At 48.2% G+C, this 24,121-nt stretch overlaps 1 protein-coding gene across 1 annotated transcript in view; it reads right to left on the bottom strand.

The window, feature by feature from the left end:
- Window positions 1-825: 825 nt before the first annotated feature.
- Window positions 826-24,121, bottom strand: part of Sugp1 (SURP and G-patch domain containing 1) — a 25,641-nt gene continuing 2,345 nt past the window's right edge. Inside the window, exons 2-14 of the mRNA XM_055618687.1 lie at window positions 22,900-23,071; window positions 19,605-19,705; window positions 16,271-16,492; window positions 13,433-13,556; window positions 12,978-13,078; window positions 12,223-12,346; window positions 7,865-8,226; window positions 3,344-3,450; window positions 2,744-2,921; window positions 2,406-2,512; window positions 1,541-1,686; window positions 1,147-1,276; window positions 826-985 (exon numbers count right to left, since the gene is read on the bottom strand). Of these exons, the coding sequence (XP_055474662.1) occupies window positions 959-985; window positions 1,147-1,276; window positions 1,541-1,686; window positions 2,406-2,512; window positions 2,744-2,921; window positions 3,344-3,450; window positions 7,865-8,226; window positions 12,223-12,346; window positions 12,978-13,078; window positions 13,433-13,556; window positions 16,271-16,492; window positions 19,605-19,705; window positions 22,900-23,071 (1,901 nt within the window). The 3' untranslated portion in view covers window positions 826-958. The remainder of the gene's footprint in view (window positions 986-1,146; window positions 1,277-1,540; window positions 1,687-2,405; window positions 2,513-2,743; window positions 2,922-3,343; window positions 3,451-7,864; window positions 8,227-12,222; window positions 12,347-12,977; window positions 13,079-13,432; window positions 13,557-16,270; window positions 16,493-19,604; window positions 19,706-22,899; window positions 23,072-24,121) is intronic.

Raw genomic sequence — 24,121 nt, forward strand, 5'->3', positions numbered from 1 at the left:
TATCATTCTCCTCGTTCTTTTGAAACAGCGTCTCACAGAGACAGGAGCTGAGGTTACAGGTGTGCTTGGAGCATCAGGTTGTTGTGTTCTGCGATCTACACTCTTAACCTCATGACCGTGCAGCAGATGCTAACCACTAAGCCTTCTTCCTAGCCCCAGGGATGTTTAAAAACATTTTATGTATGTGGGTGTTTCGCCGCGTCTTTTCTCATGTGTATGTAGTGTGCAAGGAGGCTAGAAGAGGACATCTACTCCCCTAAAACTGGAGTTAAGGATGGCTGTAACCCACCGTGTGAGCGCTGGGATCTGGACTTTCTGCGGGAACAGGCAGTGAGTCACTGCTCCAACTCAGTTTTTTTTGTTTAACAGTCTTTGGTGAGCAGCCTGGCTTTGAACTCAAAAGATCCATCTGCCTCTGCCTCCTGAGTGCTGGGATTAAACGAGTACACTACCTTGGCTGGCTATTTTTAAAATTAATTTTTTTTGTATGTGCATGAGGAGGGAATGGCAAAGCATGTGTCGAGCTTCCATGTTAAGATGTCTACCACGCAGGTCAGCCTTGGCAGCTGGCATCTCTACCCACTGCTGGTTTCTGGTATGAGAGAGCGCCTCTCCCAGGTGTCTGCCTCCAGAGAGGCCCCACCCTCAACCCAGGACACACAGCCCATGCACATATCATGAAGTGTTTGGAGGCCCCTTTTTTCCCTGCCTGGGGTAAAGTCCGCACCAATTGGCTAGCCTCCAGTTACTCTGAACTCAATGACGAGCCTCACAGGGACCAGAGGAGGGACAAAAGGGGTTTCTGGTAATAGCAAGGGCAGAATGCTAGGCAGGTGAGCACTGGGACTTTAATACACAGCACAACACTTGTGACACAGGATGGGTAGAGACGGATGCCAGAACACTCCACAGTCTAAGGATGGCCGATCTGAAAGTAGAATTTATGTTTCCAGAATATTCAGTAGTAGGGCCGTCTGGGGTTGTTCTGTGGAAGGCCAAAAAGATCAAGAGTGATAATGTTAGTGGAAAACTGTAGGTTCTTCCTCCAGAACCTTCCAAGCAGCAGAGCTGACAACTTTTGAGGGCTGGAAGCGGGACATTGTTGTCTCCTCCCCACCACCAGCAGGGAGTCAGGGAGGCACACACCAGAGGGTTGGGCCGGAAGCGGTAGGCCAGCATCATCCTCTTGCGGAAGGCCTCATACTCATCATCCTCCTTGGAGAGCTCAGCCGGCCGGTCAATGCCAAAGCCAGCTCCATCTACTGTGGTGGCACCCCTGTGGAAAGCCAGTGGTCAAGAATAGGGCCCAGGATGGCACAGATAGAAAAGGGCTACAGGGTACTGGGGTGGGGATGGGTGGTAGGGCTCAGGAACGCTGGCAGTGGTCCTTAATTAACCCAGAACGAGGTCAGAGGCCAGCCTTAAGGTCATGCAGCAGTGTAGAAACAAAGCTTCACACTTGGGACAGTTCTCACTAGTTTCTGGAACTTCAAGGCTTGCTCCATCTGTGTGTTCCCTGCAAGCCCCAGGGAGCACTCACTTGTTCACTGGGTTTTTGATGCCCTGGCCCTCGGTGCCCAGTCCCTCGCCCTCCTTCCAGCCCATCTTCATGAGCATCTGGTAGCCAATGTTTTCTACTGTCAGCTTGAACTCCTTGTACTCTGAGTAGTCCGGCTCTCGGCCCTCCTGCAACATAAGGGAGGAAGCTGGCAACCACAGGACTGCAGCTATACTTGGGTCTGGCTTTAATGCCTACCCCACTTACTGTTCGCCTCAGGTCAGCCTGGGGTCACCCATGTGTCCCACCCACTAGTTTCTACAACTGAAATAGATCAAGCTCTTCATCCTTCTGCTTGCTGTCTCCAAAGAGCTGAGCTTTCTGACAATCAAATCAAAAGGAGCAAGGTGACCATTAGCATGGCCCCCTTGGTACATTAACAGTTTATTGGCAGTTTATTAACAGTTTATTAACAGTTCATGTTCTAGAGAAATTTGTTCCAAAGACACAGCGTGGGGACAATCTGCCACAAAGACTGCTAAGTAGATGTGGCTATGGGATACAAAGAGAACCCAATTTATATCACAGTAGCTCATTGGTTCTTGAGCCTACACAGGAGGGCTGCATGCAAGGCAGTACCTCCCTGCAACCGGGTGGTAGAGACAGGATGGCAAGAGATCAAGGCCAACCTGTTCTACACAGCAAGTTTCAGACCAGTCAGGACTGCATGGCAAGACCCTTTCTTGAAAAGGAAAAAGAAAAAGCCCCTGTGCTCTGGAGGTATGACTTCCCCATGGCTGGGAAACACTGCACTATTTGTTAATGCCCTACCTGTCAGTGCCTGCCACGGCACGGGAAGGCTGGGTGCCTTCCTGTCAGCTTCCCTAGGTCTGAACCCAGGGCTCACCTTCAGGGCCTTGAAGGTCTCCATGAACTTCTCCAGCTCGTCAGGGGGCAGGAAGTCACCGATGAAGTGCTTGCCCCGACCCATCTGTGTTAGCTGCTCTGCCCACTCTGCCCAGAGAAGAGGGAAAGATGGGTGGTGAGGGATGAAGTAGGAGGTGATACCAATGGTGCATGTTCTAGATTTGCAGCCTTGCCCAGTATTTCCCACAGAGACCAGTGATTGCTTATGAAGGCTCACACCCCTCAATGAGGAAAGGGAGAGGTAGAGCCTCTGCACCCTGTGTCACAGCCAGGTGATGCAGGGGAGTGGGGTTCACCCGCCCCTTATGCCCCACACACCCCTTGTCTTGTCCATCTCCATGCGTCGCAGCTGGTGCTCCCAGGTGCCCAGCTCGCTGTCCACCTCCTCATCACTGTCATAGCCATGCTGGTGTTGCTGCAGTGCCTTCTCCCACAGCAGCTGCATGTCCTGCATGGCACGCTTGTGCTGCATAATCATGTCATACATCTGCTGCATCTGTGCAGGGGACAGCCAGAGACTCAGTGCGGATGTCTCCTTGCCCAAATAAGCAGGGCAGGGCAAGAGCTGCAGCCTGTCACATACATATCTTAGACATAGAACAAGGACAGCAGCAGATGTCCGGCTGCAGGCCTACGGCAAGGTGGTACTAGGGCGTCTGGGGCTATGATCCCAACTGACCTGCCCAACTGGCCCCTGCCTATTGAGATCAGACAACAATGCTTCAGATTATCAGGATCCCAGGGCATAGGACACCAAGACACTGGAGGGAGCTAGGGAAGGGCAAATGGGCCCTGGATACTGCCCTAACCTGGTTCTGGGGACTTGACTGTCAGGAACTCCTTAGGCAGCACTCATATATGGATATTCATGTGGTCCTTCATTTTGGGCAGAGCTGAGTTCCCTGCCTGTGGCCTTACCTCCTGCTGCTCCTTCAGCTGCTTCTTTTGTGCATCAGACAGCTCTGTGACACCCACCAGGCCCACTGGTTTCCCCTTCTCGTAGCCGAGCCCCTTGAGATCCTGAACTAGAAGGAGAAAACAGATGACAGGACTGTAAAAAAGTAACAGTCTTGTGCCACAGCTTCAGGTATCTGGTGTCAGCAGCACCCCAGGCAGAGTCCATAGCAGACTTAAGAGAGGCCCCACTGTGGTGGAGGCTGTCATGTGCACTGTCTACCTCTTTAGAAAGAGATCCTTTCTAGGAAAGCTTCACAGTCTCTTAGCGACAGATGTGGATACTAGGAACCAGAGAGGGTCCCGTATTCCAGCACAGAAACCTGGCCCCTGAGTACTCACTCAGCACCACACAGCTAATGATGACAGGGCAGGGGCCTGGCAAAGCAACAGGAAGGAGCTGAGTACTGTGCATGTCCATGAGCCACACACATGCCATCTGGTGTAGATGCATTAGATTGGGTCTGACAATTGACTCTGCCATGTGGCTCCTTCAGCTCCCTGCTATCCTCAAAGCTACTTATATTTAATTTAGCATTATCTCTAGAACTTGGCTGGAGCTCTACTGATCCACAGGCTGTGAGAGCCCATCTGGTTGACAGAAGCCACCAAACACTTCTGGGACGGAAAGTCAGGTTTCTACATGCTTGCATACACACAAATCCCTCTAGGAAGGTAGAAAGGGCTGAGTCTACCCAAGTCATTAGGGCTGGGGCACTGCCCTTCAGAAATTCCCACTAGGAATGGATGAGGCTCAGGGGGCAGTGTCTGACCAGCATACACACATACATGTATTCACACTCATACTCTCTCTCACAAAAGCACACAATCTACACTGAGCTCCTAGATTCCCAGGGGACCTTCTTTTCTTGAGGGCTTGAAGGAGCACAGAAAGGTATAGGGAACCATGAGGCTAAGAAAAAGGGAATCCCTTCTTTTTTACCCACACCAGCAGTAACAGGCAGTGAGTCTTCCCAGACAGAGACAATACAACACAAACCACTGGGATGTGAACCTCAACTTATGGTTTGAAGGCTGTTCTGCTACTCTGGACCATAGCTTTGGTGCCTTCATCATCAGGGCTCTCGATTTCCTGTGACAGGCTGTTTCTTAGCCCTCAACTGGCACTATCAAGAGTTCAGGAGTTTCTCCTTGACTTAGAAATAGAAGGCCCCGGGACTAGAGATTGGCCCTCAGAGCTAGACAGGATGCTCAACCACAGGCTAGCAGAGGATCCAGGAGAGCAGCCTTTCCCATGGGACTGTACTGGCTTTATGTCAATTTGACACAAGCTATAGTTATTTAAGAAGAAACCTTGACTGAGAAAATGCCTCTGTACGATCAGGCTGTTTGCAAGCCTGTGGAGTATTTTCTTGATTAGTGATTGATGTGACTGGGCCCAGTTCATCTGGGTAGGGCTATTCCTGGGTTGGTGGTCCTGGGTTCTATAAGAAAGCAGGCTGAGCAAGCCAGTAAGCAGCACCCTTCCATGGCCTCTGCATCAGCTCCTGCCTCTAGGTTCCTGACTTGCTTGAGTTCCTGTCCTGACTTCTTTCACTGATGAACAATGATGTAGAAGCATAAGCCAAATGAATTCTTTTTCCCCCAAGTTGTTTTTGGTCATGGTGTTTCATCATAACAATAGTAACTCTAAGATACAGGCCATCCCCTTGTTAATGTGAACAACTGGGAGATAGGGTGTTAGTGAGTAGGAGGAGTAGCCAGATGGTAGGAGAAGTTCCTCAGCCATTGACTATCAGCTCAGATGACATAACACCACCCCCACATTCATGTGAGCTTGTGGCAGGAAAGAAGAGACATGCTGGCTGTCCCTGAAACTGCTGTGAGGAGGAAAGGTCACAGGTGACTGTGTAAATTGACTGTGGTAGCTATGGTAGCTCCTTGTCTTGTATTTCCTGAACTTTCTATGATGAAAACATAAGCCATGTGTTTCAAAGCCTAGGACAGAGAACAGGACCATCCTTGTGACCCTGGACAGAGGCTAACTGCAAATCACGGACACACACAGACAGGATGGAAACAAATATGGCCAGGAGACAGTAACTTAGAGCCCTGGTATGGCACTAGGGCACTGGGTTAAGTAAAAACAGGCCAAGAGACATTCCTCACAGACAAAGGGACAATTATATATGTACCTATATATATAAGAGTCTCTGAGCACATGCTGGAGATGGATCAATAGGTGACAGAAACTGTCAGCAAGTTCAAACCCCAGGAAAAACATGATGGAAAATGGGTGCCAACTCCATAAGGTTATCCTCTGACTTTCACATTCCTGCCATGGCACACATATGGTGGTGCACACCTTTAATCCCAGCACTTGGGAGGCAGAGGCAGACTGATCTCTGAGTTCAAGGTCTACCAATGACTTCCAAGCTGCAAAGTAAGACCATGACTCACGGATTCACAACATCATCAAGAGTATACAGGGCTGGAGAAATGCCTCAGCATGAGAGGCTGCTGGCTGCTCTCCAGAGAACGTGGTGTCCAGTTCCCACCATCTACATAGTGGCTCACAACCACATGTAACTCAGTAACAGGGGATCTGATGGCATTCTCTTCTAGGCACCAGGCATGCACATGGTGCAGATATACATGTAAAGCACACACATACGCACATCCTCCAAAACACAAAACCTGACAGCAGTAAAATGGAAAGAGGAGTCCTGCAGTAATGTTTAGAGGGGGTAATGTGCCACTTTTACACCTGCAGCTGGGAACAGAGCCAGGACTTGCAATGACTGACAGGAAAGCTTTTACTGCTGGGCATACCTCAACCCTGAAAATGGCCTTTTTGTTTGTTTGATTCTTTTGTTTTTGTTTTTAGAGACAGGGTTTATCTGAGTAGCCCTGGCTGTCTTGGACTTGCTTTGTAGACTAAGCTAGCCTCAAATGCACAGAGATCTGCTTGTCTCTGCCTGCTCTAGTGCTGGTATTGCAGGCATGCACTACCACCACACCCAGCTAAAAAATTGCCTTTTAAACAATGGGTACAGCACCTATACAAAACAGAGGCTAGAGTGGTGACAGTGGACTTGCCCAGCATCCTGGAGAGGACTCAATCTAGAGAACACACAGACATACATAACAAAAGATAGCTTTTTTGATAGCTTTCCTGCAAAACCAAGGATTGGGACAAAGATGCCTGTTTCAGCCGTTTCTTATGTCACATGGTGCATATGACACAGGTTCTAACCAGACTGAAGTTACAGAAGAGAAACGAGTCCAACTCCAGATAATGTTAGACTACAGAAGACAGCCTCACAAGGAAATCCAATCCAGCCACAATGGCCATACACCATCCCAGCACTGGAAAATGGAGGCAGGAGGATCAGAGGTTCACTCAGTCTTGATCACACAGTAAAAACTTGAGACCAGCTTTGGTTACATGAGAGCCTGTCTCAATAGAGATGGAGGGCTGTAGAGATGGCTCAGTGGTTACGAGCATTGGCCAGTTTTCCAGAGAACCTGGGTTTGATTCCCAGCACCCACTTGGTAGCTCACAATCACCTATAACTCCAGTACCAGAGGACCCAGTACCTTCTTCTGGCCTCTCTGGTATAATGTATAATGTAGTATACCAACACACATGCAGACAAAACACCAAAACACATAAAAGTAAACAAATGTAAACAAACCAAAATAATGGAAACTAGTCATGGTGGTTCACACCTGTCATTTGAAAACTCAGAGGCTGGGGCTGTACCTCAGGGGAGCCCAGCATGCTGAAGGCCCCAGGTTTGACAGTACCAAAAGTATATGTATCATTTGTCCTCAGGAACATTTTTGTTGTTGTTGGGGAGGAATCTTCACTATGCAGCCCTGACTGTCCTGGATCTCACTATGTAGACTGAGCTGGCCTCTAACTCAAGAGATTCACCTGCCTGTCTTTTGAATGGTGGGGTTAAACTGTGTGCCACCATGCCCAGCCCTCTATAAACCTTAATCCTATTTCCTCACCTACCATGCATACACTGTGGAGCAAGGTACTACTTACTACACTTTGCAAGAATAGTAGTACACACCATGCCAGCATCTAAGAGATAAGAGATTCAGGGTTCTGTGTATCCTAGTTATATGAGACTATCTCAAAACATTGTCCCAAAGCAAGAACCACAAGGAGACTATTTCACACCTAGCAGAATAGACATGTGTGTACATCACATCTATGTTTTGAGACAGGGCTGGCCTGTAACTTGCAATTACCCTGATGTAGCTTTCTGAGATAAAGGACTATGCCACCAAGTCTGGCTCTGAGCATGTAATTGTATAAAGGGCCATGGATAGTCACAGGCACTGGTGGCTCTGTGGGTACTAGATCCAATCCCCACTGGAGACTGACGGCTAGTTCCAGTTGCATGGATGTCTACACACAAGTAGCCCAGAGTACGAAGCTACAGGAAGAAGTAAAATGTGACCCATACTCTGAAATGACCTCTAAGGCCAATAAGAAAGGTGACCCACCTGACAGAGGTGAAGGCGAGGCATCTATGTCCCGCTGTGCCAGTTCGGTGGGTGGCAGCTCCACTTTGTCCTCTTCAGGGCCCCATCGGCTCTTCCGCTTCCTCTTCACAGTGGCTGTGGTGGTGGGTTTCCCAGGGATGGATGGAGTGGGGTTGACAACAGGCGCTGGGGCCACTGGAGTAGGGCAGGCAGTGATAGGGGGTACAGCCCCTGACAGGGCTTCGGGGGTAGACTTGCGCCGCAGGCTGGGGTTGGGAGCAGAAACAGGGAGGGAGCCAGTGGAGCTCGCCTTGGCTTTCCGGAACTCCTCCAGCTTTTGCCGGTAGTATTTGTACCCTTGGCTGTTGGGATCATAGAGAAAACTGCAAAAGAAAGTGGGAGACACCACAGCTGGGTTGAGACCTCACCCTGCTACTGGGACTAGAGAAGATCAGGCTGTGTACACGCAAGGTAACCAGAGTCACTGTCCAGTCAGGCTCAGCCAGAAGCTACTGCAAACCTGATCCACCTATCAGGCCCCATCAGTCATAGAGGCTTCTGCTGGAGATGTGACAGGCACCCTCAGAGACCCCCCAACCCAGCAGTAACCTTATTATCAGAAAACCCTAAGCTGCTGGGAGATCTTGGGTACCCCTCCTTCAAATCCAGCCATATCTCTAGGAGCCCCATAGGCTGACAGATAAGGATACAGGTTTGGGGCTCCACCTCCCCCCCCCCCTTTAGAATAAGTTGCTGGAGGATAGAAGCACTTTTCCCCTAGAAGCTGTAGGTAGAGAGCTTATCCTCTTTGTCCTGAGCCAGCTGGATATACATTAAGACTGTCAATTCTTCTCTACTGCCTACTTCTCTATCAAGGAAAACAGAGTGACTTGGTTCAGGGTTTCCACTATCATGTGGCAAATACCAAGAAAGACTTGGCTATGCACACACACAGTGCTGGGAACTTGATCCTGGACTGAGGAGTCGGACCTGCACCCATGAACTGGAGGTTGGTCCCAGCAGAGCTGTATCCCAATAGAGAGCTGCTGTGGCCTCAGTCCCCCAGGGCTGCCTGAAGCCTGCTGCTATCTAACTCTCTTCACTCAGCTTCTTCTATAAATGGCACAGAATTGCACAGAGTCTATGTACACCTTCCTGAGGGCAAAAAACGAGCTCCTAATATTCAGAATGCCTGAAACAATGGCAATGGAGCTGCCCTGTGCTGTCCAGGGAATAATGACTGTAGTCTGTACACACATGGACAGAGGTGGTTTGCCTTTGAATAGTTTTACTATGTGACTTGCAAAATGCTTGGTGGCATACCAGAAGACATGGGCTGACATCACAGGGTCAGATAGATACTATAGCTTCTTTTTGCATAAACAAGAAACCCCCCCACCATTCCCTCCAAAAAAGTCCCATAGACTCAGTTTGTGTGTTCACATGAGCCCTAGGCGACAGCTAGAAGAAGTCTGCTAACATCTGCCATCTGGAAAAGCAGGAGAGAGTTGTGTCTCCTTTGTATGCCTAAGTCATAGTATAAGCATGACCAAGTAAAGGCCACTTGTAAAATAGACAAAGGGGCCTGGTGGTGGTGGTGCATACCTTTAATCCTAGCACTTGAGAGGTAGAGGTAGGAGTATCTCTGTGAGTTGAGGCTAGCCTGGTCTACACAGAGTTCCAAAACAGCTAGGGCTAAAACAGAGAAACCGTGTCTTGAAAAACCAAACCAAACCAAATAAAAAACTGAGCATGCCAGGAACTGGATCACTCAGCAAGAGACTAGCTGAAGGAAATGCCTTTGGCTTCCTGACATGACAAAGGGTTTTTTTCTTCTTGTGTGTTTGGATTAGGGTCTCGCTATGTAATCCTGGTTGGCCTTAAACTCACAGATCTACTTGCCTCTGCTCGGAGAGTAAAGGTATGCACTACCACATCCAACTCACAAAGCTTTTCTTTTCCCTCCTTCCCTTCCTTTCTTTGTTTTTCAAGACAGGATTTCTCTGTGAAGCCTTGGCTGCCTTGGACTCACTCTGTAGACCAGGCTGGCCTTGAACTCAGAGATCCTTCTGCCTCTGTCTCCTAAGTGTTGGGATTAAAGGTGTGAGCCATCACTACCAGGCTCACAAAGGATTTTTTTTTTAAAGATTTATTTAATTAGGTATACAATGTTCTGTATGCATGTACACCTGAATGCCAGAAGAGGGCACCAAATTTCATTATAGATGGTTGTGAGCTACCATTCGGTTGCTGGGGATTGAACTCAGGACCTCTGGAAGATCAAGCAGTGCTTTTAACCTCTGAGCCATCTCTCCAGCCCCCTCACAAAGGATTTTTTAACCAGGGTATGCAAGTATGCTGGCCATATTACAGACCAGGAGCGATGGGCACACCTTCTAAGACAGAAATGCCAAGTAGCAGGTGGACTGAAATACAAGGAGATGCCACCAGCAACACATCTACCTGGCAAGCCTAGTCTTCATAGCTAACTCATATTTAATCCCAAGTGTGATAATCAGTTTTCATAGTCAACTTGACACGATCTAGAATCATTTGGGAAGAGAGTCTCAATGGGGGACTGTGTGGATCAGGTTGGCCTGCAGGCATGTCTATGAGGTCTTGACTATGTTAATTGAGGTGAAAAGAGCTGGTACTGTGGGAGGCAGCATTCCCTGTATGGGGTCCTGTAGGGTCTTGGGCTTTATAACAGAGTGGGGAAAGTAACCAGAGTTCACTTATTCTTTCTGCTCTTGACTAACTACTGTTAATTATTGCTGCTTTTCCCCCCAATCAAGACTGTAACCTGGAACTGAGAGCCAGAATAAAGCCTTCAAGTTTCATCATGGAACATATTCACAGCAGCTAGAAACAACACTAACTGAGCAACTAAGACTGTTCATGTAAACTTGCACGCCTTGTGGGGGCCAGAAAAACAAATGCCCTACTACTCCTCCAAGCTGATGAGTCATGGGGATGAATGTGGGAATAGTTTTCTGTCAGCCATCTCACATGCCAGGTTGACTTAGTGTCAATGACAGCTATCTCCAGGCTAGACATATACTGTCAGACCCTTCAGGCAGACAAAGGCCAGGCAGGAGGCTCAGGGCTATCTGAGCCAACTCTGTATCAATGAAAGGCTGGGTGGAGCTGGACCTTGACCTCCTGAGAGGTGGGGCCTTAAAGTCCCTCCACGATTCCCAGTTGTCCCAAGCCAGACAGCCTCCACAGGAAACAGAACCCGAAAGTCAGTGAGTTCTTATTTAAATGAGCTCAGTTAGATAGCTTTTTAAAAGGCTATTAGGCTGTGTGTATCACACCAGACTTAACAGACTGAAGTGGGCCTCGCTGCACAGCTAGATTCTGCTGACCCCTTTCAGCCCCACAGCATACTGCCCTCCAGGCTACAGATCAGATGGCAAAATGAGGGTGAACCTCAGGGTTGGTGCATCGGCTCAAGGGTGGGTCCGCCAGTGATCCAGCCCTCTCTGGGATCAGAGCACAGGAGGGATTCTCACTCCTCACACCAAGACTCCTGATCCTTACTCTTTCCTTATCATAAAAGACATCCCAAGACCACACACCAGCCTGCCCCAAGCCAACAACTGCCACTTGGCACAGGGAACAAAGTAAATGCCAGACTGTAAAACACATGGGAGAAAGAGAGCTAAAAACCCAGTGTGGCTGCTCAGATACCACTCAGGAAACATATCCATGAGCTCTAATCAGAAACTCCCAGGCTAGCCCAGTGTGGAAGCACTTGCCTTTATTCCTAGCACTTGGGAGGCCGAGGCAGGCAAATGTCTTAAGTTCTGGGGAAGCCTGGTCTACACAGTGAGTTCTAGGACAGCCAGGGCTACACAGTGAGACCATGTTTCAAAATAAATAATAAAACATAAGAGAAAAAGAAAACTCCTAGAATAGAGTCCCTGTCCTTATACACAGAATCCTGTATATGCCATAGCCAGGGTGAACCTTTCTTTTTTTTTTTTTTTTTTTTTTGAGCGAGGGTTTCTCTGTGTAGCCTTGGCTGTCCTGGGACTCACTCTGTAAATCATGCCAGCCTCTGCCTCTGCTGAGATTAAAGGCATGTGCCACTGCGCCCACCTGGGGTAGACCTTTCTAATGAGCTGAATTTGAAATATCCCCCTCAGGCTAATGTTCTGAACACTGCTCCCTTTAGGTGGTGATACACTGCAAGGAGCCTTCAGGTGTCCACCAAAGGGTCTCTGGGCCATTGTCTGGCCCCTGATCCAGGTGTTCTCTGGTTCCTTGGTATAACTCCATAGAGGACACTGCCTTCCTAGCCACAATGAAACACAACAAAGCAAATCTCTCCTCCCTCCAGTCTGCTGTCCCCACAGGCAGAGAGCCTTCCTTACCTGAAGGCCTGGTTCTCACGATTGTTCTGGAGGGCGATGGTCTCCACCTCAGGACCCCCGTCTGCTATGAACCTGGCCAACTTTTCTGCAAGGTTCTTGGCCTCTTCATCCTCTGGGGGTGAAACTTTAAGCAGGCTGTCAGTACTGAGCTCAACTCACCACACCCAACAGCCTAATTCCTGCTAAGAGCCCCTCTGGAGTGAGCGGGGCTTGGCTTAGGAACGGTGCAAAGAGAGACAGGCAAATGGGAATCAGATTACTATAAGGACCAAAGTCAGAGAAGTATCACAACTATACAATCCCACCCTACCCCACCCTCACCCGGAATGTACAGGGCATTGGGAAGCTCACCCTCCTCTCCTGAGGAGGACAAAGCACAAGTGTACAGTGATTCAACCATGTTCCACAGACTCCTGTTAACTCAGAGACCCATCCCATCCACCTCCAGCTCTTGGCATCAGCATACCCACCTTGGGCACACATGGAGCTAGAGATAACTATATCTTGTCAGAATGACAAGTGAATGCTCCCTTGGTCCCTTCCCACATCCCAATGACCATCTAACAGGACCCTAGCCCCTATGAGGCCTCTGACATGTCACAGCCCCACACCCTAAAGACAAGCCTGGTGCTCAGAATTCAGTCGGGTCCTGGGGGACCTGCAGGTGTGTTGGTGCACCTACCCACTGCCCATGAGGGCATAGGTTTTGGCTGCCCACATCCCACAGTGCTCCTCGCCCTCCTCTGACCACTTACCTTTCTGGGTGGCTGCCTGTGGCTTTTGGGCTTCCTTCCTGATCTCAGCTACCTTCTTTCTGTAGTACAGGAATTCCCTGCTATTCTTATCATGTAAAAAGCTGGAAAGAAGATTTGGAACATTGCAAATGAGTTTCAGCGGTAAGTGAAGCTAAGGCTTCACTGCAGAGCCCTCAGGAGGGCATTTCAAAAGTGCCTAAGGCTGTGTGCAGAGGCAGTAGTTGAGACCCTGGAGACTATTCCCAGCACTTCCTCCCAAATAACAATAATGACCTCCTCTGGGGCTGGAGTGTGGCTCAGCATAATAGCCCTTACTTAGCACACAAAGAGGCCTTAGATCTAACCTGAGCTCCAACGACAGGTAAGTCCCTAGCCCAGGCTGTGTGTCAAGTTTCCACTCTTATGTGTGACCACAACAATTGTGAGCAGCAAGGCACTGCCCCAGTGGTACTCACGTGAAGGCTGGGTTATCCTTGTAGTCCTCCATAGCTACTTTCTCTAGCTCTGGGCCTCCTTCTGCCACAAAACGGGCCAGCTTCTCTATCACTCTCCGAGTCTCGGCTCCCTCTGGGGGTGAAACTTTAAGGACGCTGTCAGTAACTGGGCTCCAACTCACACACCCAATAGTCACTAGGCACACTCTCTCTACAGGCAGCAATGACAGCAGGAGAGGATTGGGAGGTGCAGGAAACTGCTGACAGCATGCACATGGCTCTGTGGAGGGTGCCTGGTCTCCACAGTCAGAACAGCTGGCACAGAAATGTTAGGGCCTCTGGCAGGTGAGACATCTTCAGGCTAAAAAGGGCCCCTGGGACGTGTTTCTAGCCTCTCTCTGCCTCCCTCCCTCATTCCCTCTCTCTGCCCCACCCCTCTCCTCTCTCTGTCTGTCTCTCTCTCTCTCTCTCCCTGTGTATGTGTGTGTAGGGGTTATTTTTTTTTAAATACGTTTTTAAGCTTTTGTGTATGAAATTTTACACGCATGTATTTAAGTATGCAGTGCCAATGGAGGCCAGAAAAGAGTACTGGATTCCCCTGGACCTGGAGTTACAGTTGTGAAGTACCATCTAAGTCCCGAGACCTGAACCCAGATCCTTTGTTAGAGCAGCCAGTGCTCTAACTATTAAGCCACTTCTTCAGCCCTACAATTTTTTTCATGCTTGGTGTGTTGTCCTGTGTGCCCCAGCCTCCCCGGGTTGTTGAGACAGAGTCTCTGTATAGCCCTGGCTATCCTGGAAAGACTTGTAGACCAGGTTGGCCTCCAACTCAGAGATCCACCTGCCTTTACCTGTCTCCAGTGTGCTGGGATTACAGGCATGTGCCACCATGCCCAGGTGAGATGAGAAATCTCTTTGTATGTATATGCAGGTGCATGTGAAGATGAGGCCAGTGTAGCTCCTCAGAACTGCTCACCTTTTCTTTCTTTCATTTGGTCTTTTTTTGAATGTTTTGTCAACATATATGTCTGTGTGCCATGTAGATGGTAGTTACAATTGGCTGTGAGGCACTGTGTGCGTGCTAGGAACCAGACTCACGTCCTCTAAAAGAACAAGTGCTCTTAACTGCTAAGCCATCTCCCCAGCTTCATTTCGTTTTTGATTTTAATATCTGATTCAAAGTTTCCTTGCACACTGACTTGGCTGGCTAGCGAGCCTACCTGTCTCCACATCCCCGCCACTGTGATTACAGCATGTCACCACATCAATATTTGCTTGTGGAATTTTCGATCAGACGCTCAGGTCCACATGCTTAGGAGCCACGAGGAGGCCAAGCACTTCCCTGACTGAGCTATCTTTCCAGCTCTAATAAATTCTCCTTTAAAAATAATTACATGCTCTGATATGAACACTGGGTGGACTTCAGTTCACTACCTTGAAGCTGGCTCCCAAGTGCTCTAGACATGATTCCATAGGTTTCTGATGGGACTTCCCATGATCCAGTAATGCAGCACTCTAGGATAATCTCCTGTAATCTCTTGTACCCTCATACACTCACAGCCAGCTGTTTAGCAAGTGGTCTGGGTTTGTGCTGGCAGCCTGTCCTAAGGGCACAGGACACCTACTTCCTTATGTTCAATCACTATCTCAGAGATACAATGTTAAGGTGTTAAGGGTTTTTTGTTGTTGTTGTTCTCTCTCTCTCTCTCTCTCTTTTTTTTTTGAGACACGTATCCAGACTAGTTTAAGGCTAGCATTTAATTTCTGATCCTCCTGTTTCAACCTGGAATGAGAGACATACACCACCTATGCTGTCCTGGGAATAAAATTCAGGGATTTGTACCTCCTGAACAAGTACTGTACCAACTGAGCCACATCCCCAGCCTAAGATATCTCTTTTCAAGTAGATTAGCTGCCTGTATGAGGCCGATGGAACTTGCTTTTGTATTTCTCCTCAGCCTAGTCCTAAGTCTGAGTCTGATCATGTCCTTTTATAAGTGTTACAAGGGGAACAGTTCACTGTCAGCTGGTGTCTGGACATTAGGGTAGAAGCTAAGCCTGTAGCTAATCTTATCCCCCTTGTTGCTTAGTTGCCAGGAAGTACAGAAGTGGGATAGAAGGGATAAAGGAACATATGACCTAGAAGGAGGCACCAGAAAGTCCTGGGGCATTTTGTGCTGGATGTTCTTCCAGATTCACCTTCTTCCCACGTGCACTGCAAGAATCCCTTCTGATGATTGTGTATAGAAGCAGGTATTTAAGGCCACATCAATCAATGCCCAAAACAGGTGTTAAGGCCTTGAGATGAGCCTAGCCCCTTTTTGATCATTAACAGAGCATGAGCAAGGACAGAATGCCTAAGGGGGCATACCCTCAACCTACTCTGCTGACCCTCATTCAGAACAGGCTGACATAGCATAGCAAAATGATCAGTTTGTCCTCTGTGTTGGGTGACAGGGTGTGCAGCCAGTTCTACACAGGACCTTGCTGCCACAGAGCATTGTTCTGAAAGATGTGGAGCTGAGTTACTAGAAGAGCCGTGGCCACTGCCAGCCTGAACCCAGAGACCACACATTCAAAACATCTAGCCCAAAATATACAGACAGCCAAAGCAGCTCCTGCCTCAGTTTACCTGAAGCCCTGTCCAAGACAGCCTTCTGTGATGTCACTGTTCTCAGAAGGGGATGAGTGTCCTTGGCAGGGCTGTTTCAAGACTTCCCAGGGTGGCTCACTCTGCTCAAATCTCAGGCTCCCTAGGCACCTTTGGGCTGCTGACCCAATTACAGCACCTTGTGCCAGGCTCCAGCCACAACTGCAGTGAGGATGGGCAAAAGGAGGCATGGCAGCCCCACAACTTACCTTTGATCTCCAGCCACTGCTCATAGTCCTCCTCCTCATCATCATCATCAGGAGACTGGAAGACACTTGGACGGTGTGCAATGGGAAGCTGCTTGGCATGTGAGTAGTTCTTCACAGGGCCTGTGGGGTTGCCCAGACCCAGGCCTGTCCTCTTGCTGAGTAGGAGGGGTTTCTTTAAGGTGCTGGGTGTGGGCATGCTGGGAGGGGCCCTGGGGGCTGGACCTGGGGTTGGAAAAAGAAAACATACACTGGAGATCTGCAGAGAGCACTGCTGCGGGCACATTGTAGCTGCACAAACATCCTAGACCTCTAAGCATCAGTGGGTGCCACCTCTAGGCCAGGGAAGATGACTGAGGCACAGGGATGACATAAGAGAACAAGCCAGGGGTTGGCAGGCAGCAGCTATCACTGGATATGCCTCTGTATACCACACCCAGAGGCATATACCACACCCTGTGGAAGGCAGGCCAGCTCCTAGGTGAGACTCCAGCCTCCACATCCCAGATCATAGCCTTCCTAAACTGGACCTGAAGCCCAGAGCGTAAAATGCATAAACAGTGTGTCCTCCTCTGACAAAGGCTGAAGTCAGCTTTAAAGTCTCTTTTAGCAAAAATAAGCTCCAAGTGTCTGTGTGGCTTCCCCCTACCTGGATTTCCACCCACTAGGGTGAGCTGCAGGCTGTACTGGGATATACATGGCCCCTCTCCTACAATGATCCCACATGTGGAGAGAGCCTGGTATTGAAGACCTCTAACCTCAAGCTACTCAGAAAATTGTGGCAAAAGGACTGAGTTCAAACTCACCCTGGGCAACTAAGTCTTGTTTCAAAATGAAAAGCCAAAAAGACAGGTCCTCTGTGGTAGAACACTTGCTGAGCATGCATGAGAACCCAGGTTCAATGACCAGCACCACAAAACAAACAAACAAACAAACAAAAACCCCATGGGTACAATTATGCCCTTGACAACACGGAGAACAAGCTCCCTGGAGAGCAGTGCTGCAGTACAGTTGGACAGGTGGGCTGCAGCATGAGAGGCTCCACACTCTAGACTTATTTCCCAAAGCCTCAGTTTGTAAACCAGGAACATGGCTTACATTACATTAGCTACACAATGCTTCAGAAGCTGAACTCAGCCAGAGATCTGTAGGTACCCTGTAGGTATAAAGAAATCCCATCTCATCAAGTAGGAAAGTGTCCAATGAGAGAAGGCATAATCTTTTAATCCAAACCAGTGGCACACACTACTGAGAACAGGATGACCACAGGGTTCTTAGACACAACCTGTCAGCAGTGGGTTCCTATGAGGTAGAGATGAGGGGAGGGCATGCTTCAACTTCATATGTGTTTTTCATTAATAAATAAAAAATCAGAAGCCAGAGAGATGGATCAGAAGTTAAGAGCACTTACTGCTCTTGCAGAGAACCTGAATCTGGTTCCCAATACCCATGTCAGATAACCCTGACTCCCAAGGGCTCCTATAACCACAAGATGCACATGAACTCATACAGGCCCACATACATATGAATAAAAATTAAATCTATAAGTCTTAATGAAAAATGCCATGTAGTGCACATCTTTTATCCCAGCAATTAGGAGGCAGTTAGGCAGGTCTCTGTGACTATGAGGGCAGCCTGGTCTATACAATTTGTTCCAAGATAGCCACTATTACATCTTTAAGATCTTTGTTTTGTATGAGTGGCCTGCATGTGTATCTATGCCCCATATGCATGCCTAGCATTTCCAAGATAAGAGTGTGTAGGAACCAGAATGGTGTGAGTCATCATGGCAGTGCTAGGAACTGATCCTTGTCCTCTGCAAGGGCAACACATGCTCTTAGCAGCCCCAAGAGTCCCTGTCTGAAGAGGGGGGGGGGGGGGGGGAGATTCAAAAGTCTGGGCCCAGGCCTCAGTTGGCATTGTCATTAGGGAGCCATGAGGCCTTCCAGGGGCTAACCTTTCTTCTTTCTTTCTTCCCTCCTGTCTCAAAGCCTAGAGGACCACAGTGAGGCTCTCCAATCTCTGGAATGGGGACACTATCCTCTCTCCTTGGCCATCTGACCTTACTGCTAGGGTTGGAGCCAGGGCTCTGGTGCCCCTAACAAGTCAGGCTGACCATTCATCCTCTGTGGTCCAATTAAAGACACAACTAGGTCTTGAGCTGGGCTCTGTTGGAACAGTGCCCGCCTCACATGTGTGAGGTTCCAGGTTCTATCTCCAGCACTGATTAAACCAGGCATGATGGTACAGAGTTGTCATCCCAGCACTCAGGAGGTGGAGGCAGGAGAATCAGGAATTCAAGGTCATCCTTGGCTAAAATGCAAGTTTGAGTTCAGTGTAGGCTACATGAGACCCTGTCTCAAAGACCAAATGTGGGAAGCAGAGCATGGCAGTGCAGGCCTTCATGTCTCAGCACTGGGGAGGCAGAAGCAGGTGGGTATCTGGGAATTTCTGGCAAACCCGGTCTACATGGTGAGCTCCAGGCCAGCAAGAGCTACATGGTGACTGCCTGTCTCATCAAAGGCTGAGAGCTGAGAAAGAAGGTTTGTCAGCTTAGGACAGTTTGCTATGCTGTGCAGTCATAAGGCCTGGAATCCCAGCTCCAGTACCCACATGAAAAAGCTGAGTATCTGCTGGGCAGTAGTGGTACACTCCTTTAATCCCAGCACTTGGGAGGCAAAAGCAGGTGGATCTCTGAGTTCAAGGTCAGCCTGGTCAACAGAGACAGGGCAACAGAGAGAAACCTTGTCTTGAGAATACAAACAAACAAAAAAACAAAGAAAAGAAAAAAGACCAGAAGTAAAAATGATGGGACATGAAGTCCGTGGATTCTGGTATAGAGGACTCATGCTGTCAATTTTCAAAGGAACATGTGACACAGGGTTGATAAGGATCCTCTGCCCACAGGCTATATGAAGGAGAATGAGGAAAAGGGCAGGGCAGCCACCTGTGTGGTGTCAAGTGCAGGAAGCACTGGCTAGAGAAGGCATTTAATAAACTCCTGTGAACACTTGATTATTGGGTGACTTGGTCGCCTCCAGGATGCCTCCCTGTCCTGCACCAGCCACAGCATTACCGGGATGTGTGTCATCTTTTGATACAACGTGGGCATTTCAAGGCAGTTTTATATAGGAGTACAACCTACCTGCAGCCCACTGGGAATCCTCTGGGCCCATCATGGGACAGACACTCAAGAGGTGACCCTCCTGGAGGAAGCCTATCTGTCATCCATAGAAGAGTGAGGGCACTAACAGTTCTTGTGGTGGGACCTGTCACCCACAATGTTTTGGGGAATCTCGGGAACAGGAGTTGGAGTGTGAAGGCTGGTTGCACTTACCTGTGCTTGTCTGTGCCTTCTGCAACTTCAGAAACTGCTGCAAGAAGCTGCCATCGTTGGCAAACTTGTTGGAGATACAGGAGTTATGTGCACTGGCAATTCTAGAACCAAAGCATGGGTCAGAGTGAGCTGTGGAGGAAGGCAGAGAGCCAAGGACAGGCTAATGTACTGACATTCCTGGCCCTACACCCACCTTGTATTCTTCTGCTGAGAGACCCAGACTGCAGCCACAAAGATGTCAGGGACAATGACTATGGGCAGGGAGGAGGCATGCATGCAGATAACTTTTCTATCTTGGTGGAAATAACAATTCATATACTTGGTCTACCTCTGGTTAAATCCCAGCCCTGTGGGTCCCAGTGGCCTCCATCAATACAGCTTATGCTCTTTTCCTATACAGTTAATGAATGACCTGGCTACTATTAGCCACATATCACAGCTATTTCTAAAGCAGGATCGGTGTGCATTTTGTGGCTTTAGCTAGCTAGTTAGTTAAAATTTCTCTATGTAGTCCTGGCTGTCCTAGAATTCATTCTGTAGACCAGCCTGGCTTCAAACTCACAAAGACCCACCTGCCTCTGCCTCCTGAGTGCTGGGATTAAAGGCGCACACACTACACTCAGCTTTGTGATTTTACTTTGTCTCATGGCCTTCGCCTTCTGATCTTTCTGACTGTGCAAGTATGCAGGTATCTGCCACTAACCCTGGCAGTTTGCTTTTCTCCCCCTTACAACTGTGTCTCACTATCTTTGGCTGTCTGGAACATGCTACATAGCCCAAGCTGGCCATAAACTTGCAAAAATCTCTTGCCTCAGTCTCTAAGTACGGGGATTTGTACAAGTATCACCATAACTGGCTTTAGTGTGTATCCCCAACACATGCAGAGCTCTGGCAGAAGCTTCACTAGATAATGCGCTCACAGGGATCACCTACAGCAAATGCCTGGTAAGAACTGAAGACCTGCTATAAATTGTGCTGTGGTGGCTTGCTCTTTGTCATTCTCTGTTTTGGAGACAGTGTCTCACTCTGTACTCTTCCTGTCTCGGTCTCCTGAGTGCTGGGATTTTAGGCAGAAACCACCATGCCTGGCAAAAACAAACAAACAAACAAAATCCCCCACTTTTTCTGTGCCTTTTGGCAGGTGCAGCAGCTATACCTATGGTCCTGGCTTCTTGGGAGGCTGGAGCAGCAGATGGCCTGAGCCAAGAAGGAAAAAATGAGCCACCACCTCAGGATGAAGAGCATTCATGCTTAGCATGTGCAAGGCCTGGGATTTTATTCCAAGTACCATAAACACAGTAAAAAGCACCCCAAAGAGTGGTACTCATCTCTGGCTGTCAAGGTTGAGAAACACTGACCTTTATCTCTTAGATTCCGTAACATGCATGTAAGCTACTTTAAAATATTTTTAGGGGGCTAGAGAGTTGGCTCAGTGACTAAGAACATTTGATACTTTTGCAGAGGACCTGGCTCAATTCTCAGCACCCACATGACAGCTCATGTCTATCTACAACTCCAGCTCAAGGGAAGCCAATGCCTCTTCTGACCTCCTCAGGCACTAGACATGCTTCAGGCACTAAGCATACGGTGCAAATACATACATGAAAGCAAAAACATTCATACATCTAAAATGAAATATATATTTTTAAAAAATTAAAATTTCATTAAATTACATTTTATAGTATGTTCGTGTATATAGTATATCTGTGAATCATGGGGCACATATGGAGGTCAGACAATTTGCAGGATCTCCTGCCATCATATGAACACCAGTGATTGAACTCAGGTCATAGGCTTGACAGCAAGCACCTTTACACAAGCCACCTTGTGGGCCCACAGGTTCTTTCTAAGTTTAACAACAAAAAGGCCCCCAGTTATTCCTGGATTTTGACTTCAAAGCAATAAAAGCCAACAAAACAAAAGCAAAAAGTCAAAGCTTTCTGACACAGCAGAGAAGTCTCTGATGAAAAACCAGCCTCCTGTTTAGCAGCTGAGACTCTGGAGGACTCTCGGGCCCTGGCATCATCCTCACATTGTTCCAGCACCTAAGAGAGAACCATGTGGCATTTGCATGGGACACACAGTTCTACTGTGCACTGTAATGATCTCTAGATGACTCAGAGCAACTATTGCACACAGATGCTGTGCAATCAGCTGTCAGTCTTCTGTGTTGCTTAGCAAATAATGCTGAGAAGATAAACCCAGTTGCTGGGACTGTGTAACCCCAACTCTCAGCAAAGTGAGGCAAGAAAACCTTGTCTCAAAAACCAGGGAGAGTTCATCTGAGGGCTTGCCATGCAAAAGCAAGGACTGGAGTTCCATCCCCAGAAATAATGTTCAAAACGCCAGGTGGAATGGTATGTGCAGAGACAGGAGGATCCCTGGGGTTTCTTGACCACTAATTGCTGGGTTTTAGGCCAGTGAGAAGCTTTCTCTCAAAATCCAATGTGGCCAGGCATGGTGGTGCACACCTTTAATCCCAACACTCAAAAGCAGAGGCAACTGGATCTTTGTGAGTTCAAGGCTAGCCTGGTCTACACAGCAAGTTTCAGGACAGCCTTATTTATACAGTGAGACCCTGTGTCAAAACGAAACAAAACAAAAATAACAACAACAACAAAAACAAGGAGGCAGAGGCATGCAGATCTCAAGTATCAGTCTGGTCCACAGAGCAAGTTCCAAGACAGCCAGGGCTACACAGAGACACATTTTCCCAAAAAAAAAAAAAAAAAAAAAAAAAAAAAGAACAAAGAAATGTAAACAAGTCCTAAGGAAAGATATCCAAAGTTGACCCTGGCTTCCACATGTGTGAATACATGTGCATACACACATGCGTACACAAGCTTGAACTAATAATTAAAATATGAAAAGCACATACGTGTTCAGTATACACATGATACACCCTCCATTTTTTCTCCAATGCTACAGATGTAATCCAAGGCCTCAAGCATGCCCCGTGAGCACTCTATCACTGAGCCATGAACAGCCTATGCCCTAGTCTATGAACAGACGCAATGCCACTCAACTACGTTGACAACAGCCATGGGAGGCATATAGGCCTATAAACCAAGCCTTTTGTTTTTTGAAACAAGGTCTCACATAAGCCAATTGTCCTTGAACTTCACATATAGTGATAACCTTCAATTCTGGGTGCTCCTGCCTTTACTCCTGAGCTCCAGGTTCACGCATGTAGCAGCACAGCTGAACCTGTGCACACCACCCCCTTCTGCTGTCACACCATCCTGTGTCCTGTCACACTGAGACTCAGCTGCCCTCAGCCTCAGAAGCCACTTACTCCCCAGGATGAGGGGGCTGTGGACTGGCTGCGTGACTCTGCCTGGCCTTCTGTTCCATTCTGGCCTCAATTTCCCGCTTCTTCTGAGCGATGAGCTCTTCCTGGTGGAGGATGTTCATATTCATCTTTCCAGACTTGGGCTGTGCCATCCCGAACCACCGATTAGCCTTTCCTGGGGAGGGAAAAGATAGAGGTCAGAAAACACCCTTGCTCCATTAGAATGCCTAACAGCAGTGACTAGCCAAAAAGCTCAGGACTCAATTAGTCCTTTGTTCATTTCTTAAACAAATGCTTACAGAATATCTGCCATGTACATAGCATTGTGCTAGGCTCTAAACAAGAGCATGAGAGCTCCAGCAGGTGAAACTCAGCTCTGACTGAGAAGACAAGAGACCCATAACATGAAAAGCTACCTGCAAGGGCAGTGGCACAAATCTAGAAGCCCACCACTCAGCAGGCTGAGGAAAAAGGCTAGCCTCATCTACACTAAACACCCTGCTGCAAGGCTAGAAATACAGCTCAATTGGTGGACTGCTTCCTCAGCACGAATGCCTGGGTTCTGTTCCTACAAGAATATAAACCAGATGCCCTGGTGCACATCTCTAACCTCAGCACTCAGGAGGTTAAGTGCAAGGTCAGGCCTGGAAAGATGGCTCAGCAGTTGAGAGCACTGGTTGTTCTCCCAGAGGATGCAGGTTTAGTTCCAGTACCCATTGGAGGCTCACAAACATTTATAACTCCAGTTCCATGGGATCTGACCCCTTTGCTAGCCTCAATGGACACTGCACGCAATATACTGCAGATACATACACTATACTCACACAAGGTAAATACTTTAAAAAAAGAAGTTCAAGATCATCCTCTGATGTATAATGACATCTAGACCAGCCTGGTGTACATGAGAGCTTGTGTCAAAAAAAAAAAAGTTGTCCTCTGATTTTCCCACATGCAGAGTGGCACACTCACCTATACTCACAATAGTGTGGGGATGATGTGGGAAGGATGGGTAGAGGACAACATGCAGTTTTAGGAACCAATGTGGTAGTTTTGCCAACTTCTAAGTCTATCTATCCCAACTGTATATTCTGGGACTGGGGAAATAACAACAGGATGAATTTGGGGACCCACTGGGCCTATTGCAAGTTGGATTTCAGCCAAAACTCCAATACCAAATCATCATCATCATCATCATCATCATCATCATCATCATCATCATCATCAT

Source organism: Psammomys obesus, unplaced genomic scaffold, assembly GCF_907164565.1.
Source record: "Psammomys obesus unplaced genomic scaffold, mPsaObe1.curated_primary_1811, whole genome shotgun sequence".
NCBI lineage: Eukaryota > Metazoa > Chordata > Mammalia > Rodentia > Muridae > Psammomys > Psammomys obesus.